This window comes from Aulonocara sp. 'chitande type north' Nkhata Bay, unplaced genomic scaffold (assembly GCF_057382095.1).
Source record: "Aulonocara sp. 'chitande type north' Nkhata Bay isolate Kocher_YH1m ecotype deep benthic unplaced genomic scaffold, A_spYH_male_GT1.1 unmapped_scaffold_20, whole genome shotgun sequence".
Classification (NCBI taxonomy): Eukaryota; Metazoa; Chordata; class Actinopteri; order Cichliformes; family Cichlidae; genus Aulonocara; species Aulonocara sp. 'chitande type north' Nkhata Bay.
In genome coordinates, this window is record NW_028234352.1 from 554,434 (window position 1) to 568,639 (window position 14,206).

The 14,206-nt window shown below is 41.6% G+C and overlaps 1 protein-coding gene across 2 annotated transcripts; it reads right to left on the reverse strand.

Moving 5' to 3' along the window:
• Positions 1-391: 391 nt before the first annotated feature.
• LOC147300646 (uncharacterized) lies at positions 392-13,245 on the reverse strand. 2 transcript variants are annotated; one of them, XM_086285006.1, is made up of 4 exons: positions 13,134-13,245; positions 5,451-5,556; positions 1,794-2,642; positions 392-1,465 (listed from the first exon to the last, which is right to left on the reverse strand). In XM_086285006.1, exons 2-4 carry the CDS (start codon positions 5,466-5,468, stop codon positions 776-778), a joined length of 1,557 nt encoding a protein of 518 aa, XP_086141132.1. In that variant the 5' UTR covers positions 5,469-5,556; positions 13,134-13,245; the 3' UTR covers positions 392-775. The 2 variants fall into 2 exon arrangements, with proteins under 2 accessions (XP_086141132.1, XP_086141131.1); XM_086285005.1 differs by having other exon boundaries at positions 392-1,468.
• Positions 13,246-14,206: the final 961 nt, after the last annotated feature.

The following is a 14,206-nucleotide window of genomic DNA, read 5'->3' on the forward strand; positions in this document are numbered from 1 at the left end:
TTCTGTATCATTCAGTTTGCATTGGTAATGCCCATTATTGTAATGCTTTTTTAAGACCAGCAAAACTTTATTTCACTTTGGGTTAGCTGGGATAAGTGATGGATGGAGGGAATTTTACTTCAGCCACAGAAATCCTAAACAGGAAGGAGGAGCAGAGTTACAGTGGATCACTATCCAGCAGGGAAACAAGGTTTATTTCAATTTCTTGGCCATGAGTGAGATTTACTGAGTGGGCAAATTAGGGAGACGACACCATCAGATCCCGAGCCCTCCATGTGTTAATCAAGAGACGGCTGCTGTGCTACATCCATAAATAATGAATAAATTAGGAGCTAAAGCTGAAAGGACAGTTTATTTGTACCATCTTCACGTGAACACATTCAAGAACATCACAGATGAAGAAACATTAAAAACTTCCACACTACATAAAGCAAGAAAAATAGTTTTTCTTTCAGGTGGTTTCAGAAAAACAGAAACATCAAACATCTCCAAGACTCTCTTTGAAAGAACTAAAAACCTTTGTTCTCATGGTCCAATCATGAGTGAACTCCCCGATGAAGCCTTGTGTGCTAAAACATGTCAGAGTTTTAAAGGTTAAACATGAGTTTCCAAAACGTTTTGCTGGAGAACAATGAACTATTTGACTGAGTTTCAATCATTTACAGACGAGCAAAACCAGGACAGAGAAAAAAGGACAAAACTGACTCAGTAAAACAACAGAAAAGAAGATCCCATGTAGATCTGTATTATGTAGAAGTTCAGCCCAGCAACCAGTTCAGTTCAACACAAGTTTAAATGATTCTATCTGAGCTCTGTGGAGCCTGATCTCAAGCTTTTTGAGTCTGACACAGAAACCAGAGGATCTTTCTGTGTCTTCAGATTCACTGTGATCCAGTGATGGGAGTGATTTCAGCCCTGAGTGATCGCGCTGATGTTTGCACAGAGCAGACAATGAGGTGAATGTTTGGGCACATTGGTAACAGTGAAACAGTTTATTAGTAACGTGGGATCGTTTGTGTGCAGAGTATGATCTGAGCTTCCTGAAGCTCTTGTCACACTGGTCACAGCTGTAGTTTCCTTCCATGTGTGCACGTTCATGCCTGTTACGATTACTTGACTGTGAGAAGCTTCTCTCACAGTGTCTGCACTTGTGTGGTTTCTCTCCTGTGTGGACTCGTTTGTGTGTTTTAAGCTTCCATGCAGTGGTGAAGGATGACCCACACTGATCACAGAGGTGCTTTTTAACCCCACTGTGAATCAGTTCATGTTGTTTTAAATCACTTGGTGTGGTGAAGCTTCTCCCACATTCTTTGCAGTATTTCAGTTTGTCTCCAGTGTGTCTACGTTGATGTCTTTTTAGGGTCTTTTGCCGACTGAAAGTTTTTCCACAGAGGTCACAATGAAAGTCTTTCCCACCACCACAGTGATGACAGGGTTGAGAACTGGATCCATCTGTGTCGCTCTGCTTCTAAACAAAGACACAAAGACAGTGTAAGTCAGTCCTTCAACATTTGTATCCTGAACGTCGCCTGAAATAAAGAGCATCTCTGCAGACGTCCAACTACATTTGACTGTTTCAGTTAACACACTCAGTTTACTGGGCTGCAATAACTACAATACTACCACCATAATACTACAGTAATACTAAAATCATAACTGAAAGGAAAATCTGAATAATCACTCAGAGCTGCTTTTCCATGCAGTAGAATTGCTAACATGCTAACACAGTTTAATGAGCAGAGTTGTTCCAAACAGTCAGGCTAAAATGACAAGATAACAATATAAATACATACCTCACAGTAGCTGCACTTGTAGACTCTCTTTCTGGTGTGGATCTGTTGGTGTTGTCTCAGGTAATGTGGAGATTTAAAAGTCTTCTCACACAGGTCACATTGATAAGGTCTCTCCTCAGTGTGGGTAAACATGTGTTGTTGTAAGTGTGCGTCTGTTGTAAACTGTTTGCCACACTGTTCACAGCAGTACACATCATGTCTGGTGTGAATGCGTAGGTGTGTATTTCGGCTCCCTCTCCGGCTGAAAGTTTTTCCACAGATGTCACAGCTGTATGCCTTAATTCCAGAGTGGGTAACTAGATGCTTCTGTAAGCTGCTACTTTGAGTAAAAGCTCTGCCACACTGATCACAGCTGTACGCTTTAACTCCACTGTGGATGAGTTGGTGTTGTTTTAGGGAACGCTTCAAGGAAAAAGACTTTCCACACTCGTCACAGCTGAACGGTCTCTCTCCAGTGTGGATGACCTGATGCTGTTTTAGTGAAGCCTTCAGAGTAAACTCCATCCCACACTCGTCACAGCTGTATGCCTTAATTCCAGAGTGGGTAACTAGATGCCTCTGTAAGCTGCTACTGCAAGTAAAAGCTCTGCCACACTGATCACAGCTGTACGCTTTAACTCCACTGTGGATGAGTTGGTGTTTTTTTAGGGAATCCTTCAAGGAAAAAGACTTTCCACACAAGTCACAGCTGAACGGTCTCTCTCCAGTGTGGATGACCTGATGCCGTTTTAGTTTAGCCCTCAGAGTAAAACCCTTCCCACACTCGTCACAGGTGTGTTTTTTCTCTCCCTTTCTTCTGTGAGGTTTGTCGGCCTCCTGAGAGCGCTGACTTCTGGCTCCATGTTGGTCCTGCAGTGACAGAGATACAAACAGAGGCAGTGAGTGAAATGCAGTCGTGGAACAAACTCAACCTTCAAACTCCATTAACACTAGTTTTAAACCTGAAGGTGGAGCGTGGCACCAAACACCTTAAAGGTCTCTTATCCCCACCTGCTGGTAGTTCTAACACATTACATCCAACCTGCTGTTAAAGATAATTCATGACTGTTCAAACACTAAAATCATGCACACACACACACACACACACACACACACACACACACACACACACATTATTTTATAATTTAGATTATTTTGTTGTTTCCTATTACATATTTCTATAATTTGTATAGATTTATACAGAATTATTCAGTGATAATAAATCCTATGTTTGTTTATTCTAAAGGAACCCCGTTAGCTTCCACAACAGATGTTGCTCGTCTTCCGTCAAATACTCACATAAAATATTACACAATAAAGTGGATTCAAGATATCCACATAATTTCACTCTTACATCCACAGTGAGGTTTCACAATTGTTCAAATATAAGCAATCAATAATAATAATAATAATAATAATAATATCAATAACATTGAGGCACATTACACAAATTTCAAAAACAAATCATGTCTTACAATATTTACAACAACTAAAAGCTCTGTAAATCGGCTTTTAAGTGTTCATTGAAGTTTTGAATAATTCTCTAATTTTTTAAGGCAACTTATTCCACTTAAAAGTTGCTCTAAATGTAACAGTTTTACAAAACGTTACTTTTAACTCGAGCATTTACTAAATTGCAGCTTGTTGAAAACTGTGTAATATGATGATGTATTTCATCTGGATACTGCAGCTGAGCAGAATAAATGTGGTGTGTTTAACAGAATTGCTTTCTTTAGAACTACAAGTAAGCCATAGAATATTTTAGCCTGTACAGGAAGCCAAGAAAGGTTATTATGCATTTGATCAATATTAGTATAGTATGAACATCTTCACACTAATCTGGACGCCTTATTCTGGACTAACTGAAGTCTGTTAAGATCTGTCTTATTAGCTGCTGACCAAATGATTGAACAATACTCCAGATGAGACATTACTAGTGCATTAATGACATCTTTCATAATGAAGAAGTGATACACAAAGAGCATTTCATAGCCATAGCTATGCCTTGTCGGCAGAGTTATGTGACATTAGTGATGTTTGTACTTTCAGCGTTAACTTGGTTTTAAAGCCTTTAAAATATACGCCGTTCAATAGTCGACCTTCATCTGACAGAGAATGTGATGATTTTGTGGATAATTAAAGTCAGTCATATATCCACAAACACAACAAGCTGAAAGTCAGTGATGCTGCTCGGTTTGCAGCCCTGAACATCACGGCACAAGCAGGATCCACTGCACTGTTAATGTTAGCTGTGTTATATTGCTGCCTCTGTTCGGTGGTGTCGAGCCAAACGCACTTTAACGTGTGTTTGAACGAGCTGACGGTTCACTCGTTAAGCTGAAAGAAAGATGCTCTAATCACAGCAGTCACACATGTGTCCACTGCACCATCTGGAACTCTTCTTGTTTACACTCGTAATAACACAAACACTAAATCCTGCTTCTCTGGTGCTGTTGTGTAGCAGTGTGTACACCTGAGACTGTCACCTGTCTGTCTGTCCTGCACTCTCTCTCTGTTTCTTTCTCTCTGATTGTGGAATAAAAGTATGAACATGTGTTTATAAGTTACACTTGTGTTTGAATCCTGCAGCTTATCACACATTTGATTTCCATGTGTGACGACTGCAAGTGTCCAGAGTGAGGACAGACTGAGGGAGCCACTGCTGCACATCATCTGTGAGGCTTTGCAGCCCTGATGATCCACCAGGACAAACTCAGCAGTGTGTGAGGAAGAGGAGGAGGAAGAGCCAGCAGCAGCTGACAGATGGAGAGAATAGACAGACTGTTCCCTGTTTGTGAAGGACTGCTAGGAAAGTTTAACATAACTGTCTGTGCTGAATCAGTCTTATTAGGTAATGTTCAAATAATGTGATCATCCCAGTGTTTTCAGTGTGGGAGAAAGTACTCAGGGCCTTCAAGTTACACACTATGAAAGGCAGCAACAAGTTTAATGTTCAGAAACCTAAAGTCTGTATCAGCAGCAGAATGGAGCTAAAAATAAATGTTGGTTTCAGTTCTATGAAGCTTTGAGTATTTTGGATCAGCAGCTGCTGTGTTTGTTGCATCATATTGCTGTAACTGTTTATATGCTTTATATATTCTGAGCTAAGTTGATCTATAGTGTTACATGATACACTCTCAGAAATACGAGAGAGAACAAGGAGAGAGAAGAGAGAAGAACATTTTTGGTCTTTAAATATTTGGTCTATAGGAACATACTGGTGTTTAAAAGTCCAGAAATGCCCCTTTAAAGGTTCAATTTGAAATAAAGTACAAATCTGTATTATAAAATCTTAAGCAGCAACTTCTCCAGGTTCCAATATTTATGCAATTCTCAAACCTTTTGGCCACGACTGTATAACCTCTTCTGAAGTTTAGTGGATATTATACATGGTTATGCTCAGGATGTGTCGGCCAGTTTCCACTGGAAACGCCTTTTGGTTAAACTGTCAGCGAGGAATTTGCATTTGCACTGTTACATTTTTATATAACTTTAATGCACATAAACAACAGCTGCTTGTTTCAGTGAAAATACATTGATGGGTTTTTAATAAAGTTGTGCAGCTGTAAAGTATTTTGTCTGGTGTCAATTCTATCGTCAGCTACATCGTTATGGCAAATGTTCAAATGTATATGGTGATAAATATCTTTGGTCATATGGTCCTGCTCTGTCTGTCACCTTCTGTGTTGAGCTCATTGTTTCCTCTGTAGTGGCTGAGCTGAGTCCAAGTAGCTGAAAATGTTCCTCTGCTGCTCCGTCAGACTCTCCTCCTCCTGCTGATCAGCTGGGACACAAAACAGATCTTTGTTAGGCTCCACACTGCACTGAAGAGTCAAAGTGTCTCATATGTTCATCTGACAAGTAAAAGAACACATTTTTGTTTCCCGAGGTGGGCAACTTGTTGGAAACAAACGCAAAAGGTTTGAGCACTGATACCTGCCATTGCTGCCATTGAAAGATGCAACGCCAGCAATGTGGATTGTCAAGACTCAAACCAATCATCAAGCAAAGACAACAGGGATCATTTGTTTCTGTTTATTTAGCATTCACAGCATTTGTAGTTGCCTTCTGTGCAGGGGAAGTCCACGCACACTGTGTGGTACCGCCATCCGCAGAAGGTGCATTCAACCTCTGTAAGAGAAACGAGATTGTCTGAGACTGAAATGATATTCACTAAAGAAGTGGTGATTTGTAAAACTTCACATTTTGATCCGGGACGTACTCTGCATGAAAACAAGCGCTCACTCTTCCTGCTCAACAAATGACAAGGGCGGAGCCTTATACCACGTGATACAGAAGCTGTGCCGTGTGATGCTAAAATTAGCAGGAAAAAACCACGGAGAGCACGTCAGGGATGACGGGAAAGTGACAGGAGAAAATCCGTCCCGGTCAACCACCCAAACATCAATAACGGGAACCTTATACAGCGCTTCCCTATACACGTCGAACTCCCGCAGGCACAAAGACATTACGGAGGCTATCACTTATCACCTGACCAAAGATATGGCTCCATCAACACTGTGCAAAACGAGGGATTTAGGAAAACGATCAACACCCTAGACAAACGCTACACAGTGCCGTCCCGCAACTATTTTTCTATTGTTGCACTACCTGCTCTGTACACGCAGCGTCGAGCAACGGTGGAGACGGAATTTCAAGCAGGACAACATTTTGCTGCAACAACAAAACGTGAGACATTTGTTGTTTTATGTTTATTTATTGTTATGAGAGAATCATGATCTCAATTCTAAGCCAAAACATCGTGATTCTCATTTTATGCAAAATCGTGCAGCCCTAACATTAACACAAAACTATTGTTTCACCAGAGAAACACACATGAAGAGAGAGAGAGAGACAATAACAGCTACCAAACAGTCGTCATAATTCGTCACACAATGAGAAAAGGACAAATCAACAAGTAACAATGACTAATTAATATTAAAATCTGTAACATAATGTATTGTTTGGAGTTTAGTCTGACTGGTTCAGGATGAGCTGCCATTATCCAATCACACGTCTGCTTACCTGCATCTTTTCTCTTTTTTCTAACCTGAGCACCTGATGGCTTTGAACTTTTGTTGTCCATCTTCCATTGGTTTGAATTTTGCGCTCCAGTACAAACACAAATCCCCCAACCCGAGGATCAGCACAATTAACCTAACAGCAGGCACGTGCAGAGGGGGGGGCTAGAGGGGCTTGAGCACCCGCCCCTTTCCTGATGGGTGCCCAAGGTGCCCTTTTGTTGAGGCAACTTTTTTTTTTTAAATTATTATTATTATTTTTTTAATGTGTGTGTGCGTGCGGAGTCCTGTCTGTGCCCCTCAACAATAATATTTAACTATTAATCACAGTTTTGCTAAATAAAAGGATCTGGCTTGCATCAGTCACATGATCACATTTAACCAATGATCGCCCTTGACGGCAGAACGCGCTGGTTACGAGCCGGGAACGAGCTCACAAAGAGCACGCGCATTTTTAGCGGTCCGGAGCTGTAGGAGAAACACAAGTTAACTCAGAAACACAGACTGATGCGACACAACCAGTAAGTAGGTGTACAGCGCACACTGTAGTGTGTAGCACACAGGAGTATTAGCTTATTACGTACACGTTGGTAAGCTGTCTTGTTGCTACTGACGAACTGAAACAAACGAGCGTGCTGTGTGTGCAACAGCGCGACAAACATTACCTGTCCTTTTATTAACTGCACAAGTAGTGCTGGTCACAGCTGCTGGCTACCTGTGTAAGGCTGTCATGGGTCTGTAGCTCTGTCACCGTTTTAGGGAACATATTTAGTTTTAAAGTAAGTTTCCGGGCTTTTCCTGCCTTTCTGGAGGGATTATATTTCACTAAAAAACGATCTAATATGCATGTCCACATAATTATGCATTATTATAATTATAATATATTAAAAACACACGCTGTATTTTAAAGAACATACATTAAGAAGCAGATTATATTAGATTTATATTTTAAATAAGACAAAAGTTGGATGTTACAGCAGTAAAATGATTGTATCTCTACAGTTTAAAAATGTAATAAGCTTTGCCTCTGCACAGAGTGGATAGTGAAACAAATGGAATCATCATAATGACATTATTTCATATTTATTACTTCCCCCTCCTCTTTGCTTTATTATTGTAGCTCTAGTAATAAATAATAATGTAAGGATTCTGGATCAGCACCATGATGCCCATAGTATATACAGTATTCTGAAGAAGGTCTAAAATGTCACTGTGTGTGCGTGCATGTGTGTGTTTTATTTAGATGGATTTTTAAAAAAAATATTACTCATGATATAACATTGTGCAGACATGGCTGGTAAGGACATGAGGAGGAAACAGCAGGAGCTGTGTGAGGCTACTAAAGGCAGGGCTATAACATTTTTCTGTCATCATTTTATTATAGATTAAGTGCAAGAGTTGTTAGGTGTGGATAATTAGATTATAGTTTATTGCAATAGCAAGTTGTGCCTTGTTCTCACATAGCAAGTGCAGAGTGATATATGAAATGATGGGATGGAAGGAAGAAGAGAAGCAAAGAGTGATTCACAGGCAGAGCCTAAATTATTTCTCACAGTTTTTTGTTGCCTTATGGTTCCAAGCGCTGTCACCAATCTTTGCACTTTGTTATTATCTCATGACACTTGTTTAATCAGCTACCATCTCTCCTGTGGACTTTTTACTGTCTACAGTCTCAGACCAACACAGCCCTGCCCTCATAGCTGGACTGGCCATCGGGCATACCGGGCATTTGCCCGGTGGGCCGCTGGCGATTTTTTGGTTTTTTTTGGGGAAGGGTATAAACAATGAAAGGTGTTGGATTGGCCAATTGGTCATGATCGACTCTGGGCTGGACCAATTACAGCCGAGGAGGTCGGATGCACCCTCCCCCTTGTTTAGCAATCTTATAGACGAACTAAAGAAAATGGAGAACAAAAAAAGGAAAGGAGGTGCCGAAAAAATTAGGGCCAAAAAGAAACAAGCCCTTCAGGCAGACGCTGCCAAATGTGTGAAAATTACTGAATTGTTTGGTGGTAGCTATGGCACAGCTTCCATAGATTTAGCAACATCAGCAAGTGGTGGAGGCCAGCAGGTGGATGAAGGAAAGGGGAGGCAAGAGGAGGAGAGACCCGAGGTGGCCGCCGGTCATAGTGGCAGAGGAACTGAACTTCAGGTAAGAAGTTATGACCTGCTGTCTATCTGTGTCAGATAGAAACTAATTTTAGTTGTAGTTTGTTTTCGTTGTGGTGACTTTATACAGTCGCTTAGAATAACTCGTACAGCGTAACTAGCATGACGGAGTTTATATACTGCTGGGCGGGTGCTATGAAGTTGCTGATAGTAAATTTTATTTTATGCTTAAGGTTAGTTTCTCAAACTTCTCAAAATCTTAACAAATTGTGCCAATCCTTACATGTTGCACCAGCTGATTTATCATCAAAAGTGGAGAAGTCTGTGACAGAGGAGACAGAAGAGCAGCAGAGAGAGATGGAAGAGCAGGAGAGAGAGATGGAAGAGCAAGAGAGAGAGATGGAAGAGCAAGAGAGAGAGATGGAGCAAGAGAGAGAGATGGAAGAGCAGGAGAGAGAGATGGAAGAGCAAGAGAGAGAGATGGAAGAGCAGGAGAGAGAGATGGAAGAGCAAGAGAGAGAGATGGAAGAGCAAGAGAGAGAGATGGAGCAAGAGAGAGAGATGGAAGAGCAAGAGAGAGAGATGGAAGAGCAGGAGAGAGAGATGGAAGAGCAGGAGAGAGAGATGGAGCAAGAGAGAGAGATGGAAGAGCAAGAGAGAGAGATGGAAGAGCAAGAGAGAGAGATGGAAGAGCAGGAGAGAGAGATGGAAGAGCAAGAGAGAGAGATGGAAGAGCAAGAGAGAGAGATGGAAGAGCAAGAGAGAGAGATGGAGCAAGAGAGAGAGAGATGGAAGAGCAAGAGAGAGAGATGGAAGAGCAAGAGAGAGAGAGATGGAAGAGCAAGAGAGAGAGATGGAAGAGCAAGAGAGAGAGATGGAAGAGCAGGAGAGAGAGATGGAAGAGCAAGAGAGAGAGATGGAAGAGCAGGAGAGAGAGATGGAAGAGCAAGAGAGAGAGATGGAAGAGCAGGAGAGAGAGATGGAAGAGCAGGAGAGAGAGATGGAAGAGCAAGAGAGAGAGATGGAAGAGCAGGAGAGAGAGATGGAAGAGCAAGAGAGAGAGATGGAAGAGCAAGAGAGAGAGATGGAAGAGCAAGAGAGAGAGAGCCAGGGCATCGATGACTTTGCTCGCCCTGAACCTGCCATATTACAGGCCTTCTTAGATTACCACCCACAGCAGAACAGTAGCAGTGCAGTTGTGATGAGGGTGTTCAGCTGTAAAGATGGCACCAACAGGAAGTGGCTTACTTATTGCAAAGAACGCCATTTATTGTTCTGCTTTGTGTGTCTGGCATTTGCAAGGCTGACTGACACCAGCACATTTATAACAGGCATGAGTGACTGGCGACATATACATCTGCGCACAGAGGAGCATGAAAAGAGCAATACACACCAGACCTGTGCTGAAGCTTTTTTCTTAAGGTGCTCAAAAGGCAACATCAGGAGCTTGTTTGCTGGCAGTCAGTTGTCAGCTCACAGAGCACAAGTGAAAAAGAGACGGCAAGTTTTAGAGCGTATAGTGGATGTGATCAAAGTACTTGGGAAGAGGGGACTCAGCTATAGGCATGTGGAGAATGAGGCTGCATACACTTTAGGTGATAACACCATCGATCATGGTAACTTTCTGGAACTGATTGTGTTATTAGGCAAGTATGATATGTGCCTTGGAGAACATTTGAATGACTGCATTGAAAAAAGCAAGAAGTTGCATCAGACCAGTGGATCAAGAGGTAGAGGATCTCTCATCACCCTACTCTCCAAAACAACTGTCAACTCAGTGATTGATGCACTTGGCCATCTCCTTCAAGAGAGCATCGCCAGTGATGTCCAGAAAGCTGGGATGTTTTCTGTTCAGCTAGACACAACCCAAGACATCACAGGTTATGATCAGTGTTCAGTAATCATCAGGTATGTTACTGAGTCTGTGCAGGAGAGGCTTGTCTCCATAGTGAGGTGCGAAGCATCCACGGGGCAGTACTTTGTAAACTTGCTTTCCGGAGTTTTAGAGCATCTGAATCTAGACAAGGCCATGTGCATTGGGAATGCATTGCATGCCGGGAACTCCTGGCAAAACAATCCAAGTACCGCATCAAATACAAGCATTTGCAATTGCAGCACCGCAAAACGTTCATTCTCCGGTTCCAATACCTTCTTGTCTTTTCTTTGCCGCACAAAAAAGGTATGTACAAAACGACGGAGAACAATGCCGGTCCGTACAAAGACAGACTCGATGAAAAGACAAAGAAAAGATACGAGGAAAAATCAAAGGAGTGAAAGGGTCAGACCCTTACGAGCACACAGAGGGACAAAAGACGTCAGCGTGCTGCCCAACTTTCACCACGCTCAGATTTATAATTATACGGTTCTTGGAGTGAGTGCATACACTCATGAAGTTTAGTAACTTCAGGTCACTGCAACAAGCCCAGGTACAGTTTACCGACGGATGGGTAGAGGACCTTGAAATGCACCGAAAGACCATCGTACGAACAAAGGTAAGTTTACCTTTGTTCGTCTCACAAATCGTCGTCATAAATACACATTCGTTAACCGTGTATTAATATAACCTTTGAGCTCAACGGTAATTAATTAGTAGTGGAAAAATAATTGTAATATTTCAGCCATTTCTGCTGTCCAACTACTTCTTACAAAATACATTTTTAATGTTAATTAGATTTTTTTTACGGCAGAAATAAAGGTTATATAAAAGTCACTGCCACAGACTGATTGCGGCTTCTACCTTGTTACACTAATGTTGTTTGTAGCTCAGTATGACTTTGTGTCATCCATGAGGGATGCATTTGACATATGTTTCACATATTATAGCCCAACAAGTTATTTATAGCAATTTAAATACGAGCAATCAGTTTCTTTGCAAATACCGGAAATCAGTTTTTGGCAGACAATCACTTTTTGGCACAACACCGGCTATTGCAGTTAATAATACAGCAGCTTCTTGCCATTTTTTGTGTTTCTTTTTATCGCTGTGTAACTGAGTTCAATTGAAAGCCTGCAAGTACCTCTTGCCAAAAGTTCCCAGAATCCTTTGCGGTTTTATCCATGAATGACGTCACATTTTTGGTGGGTTGGTCTCCAGTCAAAATGCCCGGGCCGATTTTTTGTCCCAGTCCAGCCCTGCCTGCCCTCCAGCACTATCCACAGCAACCCCTCAACAGCAACATTGTACCCATCAGGTAAAGCATCGGCTACGTTTGCTTTGCCTTGTTGCCCATATTAGATTCTTGATGAAAGTGTGTTGTTGTTATTCAGCCTGGTTCAATGTGCCCCTTTTTAACTTTGAGCACCCGCCCCTTTAAACCTCTCTGCACGGCCCTGCCTAACAGACCTACACCTTAGTTCACAGATTCACTTTGTCTAAGGTTGATTTCTGGGATTTCACACAACCCAGGATTCAGATCGTGAATCCATGATGGGCTTGGATTTACATCATTATCAATGAAATGTGCTCTACTTGGAAGCAGCCGGCCCCGCCCCTTTTGACGGGTTGTGTGAGACTTTAAATCATCAAACTGTAAATTATAAATTTAAATTGTTATTGATCCTTTACCCCGAGTCCTAAAGTGTAGATTTATTTTCTTACTCTTCTTATATTTATTGTTTGTTTACTTGCACCGCTGTAACTGCAGCCTCGTCGTCTCGTCTCTCTATATGCTGGACTGTCTGTAGCGGAGATGACAATAAAGTTTACTTTGACTTCAGCAGCGCGCAGGCGCACCGAGGGCTCTCGCGCTCACTTTATAGAATTTAGAAAAAACATGGGTGCAGATTATAAGTCTGTATCATAATATCTGTTTGTTGTTTTTATTTTGTTTTGCGAGTTGGTTATTAGATGCCGCTCCAGCCAGCCAGAGACTCCCCGCCGCCCCGCCCTCTCCTCCCTGTGCCGCCAGCAGCAGGCGCACCTCGCAAACGGAGGGCGCCCTTACTCCCAGCAAATGGCTGATAGAAAACCGATCGGTGCCTACGAATTTCCCAATATGCGCTGGCATGACGTCGGGGAAGCATGGGTACGACCGATTATTTTATTTTTTTCTTGCCCGTGATGCCCCCCCCACCACGATGCATTCTATTGGTTTGCACACTTACACACACCCAGCTGTGGTTTCCTGTTTTGCTGGACTCTGGAGAGCCCCGCCTTTAACGCTCTTCTCTCACAGAGAGCAACAGAAAACTTGGAAAAACTCCAGATTGACTGAACTCAGTTCAAAGTTACCTTGACACCTTTAGATGTGAGACGTAGTGATGGTCCGCTTGAAGCTGACGCTCCGGTGCGTGTGTCAGAAAGATCAACGCGCTGCTTCAGAAGCACCGTGTCGAGGCTTGATTCGTTTGGCCAGAGTCACGTGATCAGTGACGTCTGAAGCTTCGTTTAGAACGTACCTTTTTTTAAATCGAACTTTATTGAAACACAATGAGTATACAACATACAAACAGATGAAGTTTACAAAAGAACAGAACATGAACATACAGAACCAGGAGTAAAAAAATTATGATATGAGTAGGCGAAAAAAATCAACATATAAATATTGTTCTGAGAGGCTTTTTGTTGGTTGAGTCTGAAATTGATTGTATGTACAATTCATATCCTTATAAAAAGGCAGAAATATGGTGTTTTATTAATAAACTTACATTCATGGATATAAAATAGCTAAAAGTATTAACAAATATTTTATAAAAAACATTTATCATTCTTCCTGGGGAACTTAAAGAAACAGAATAAAACATTTTCCCATCGTAAAGAAAACTCCCTTAAAATATGGACAATAACAAAACTGCTAAATTCTTCCAGAATCTCTGTGTAGAGGAACCAAAAGAGATGTGCCACAGTTTCTGGATGATCCCCACAGAAAGTTCAATTAGTATTTATGTCTCTTTTAAATGTTACCATATAGTGACTGGCTGGGTCACATTTATGAAGAATTTTATATGAGATTTCCTTCACCTTGTTCACAATTAGATATTTATGGGATCATCCAGACTGTCTTCCAGGTGATATCTGGAACATGTCGGTTCCAGTAAGATATTCTATATATGGGAGAGACACGATATCTTCTTGGAATAAACTACGTATTCTCTTATTGCTGTTACCAAGTTCCTGTGAAAAGCAGATTTTTCCCACTGCTGACTCAGCTGGATCAGGGAGAGTGACTGAGGCAGATATTGAGCTGTCAGTGTTTTTATATAACATTAAAGTCCCTGAGGGTATGGCACCAAGCACCATTGAGAATTCCCCAACACTGACGGGAAAATTATATAGTGTAAGGAATTCATTGTAAGTAAGTAGTA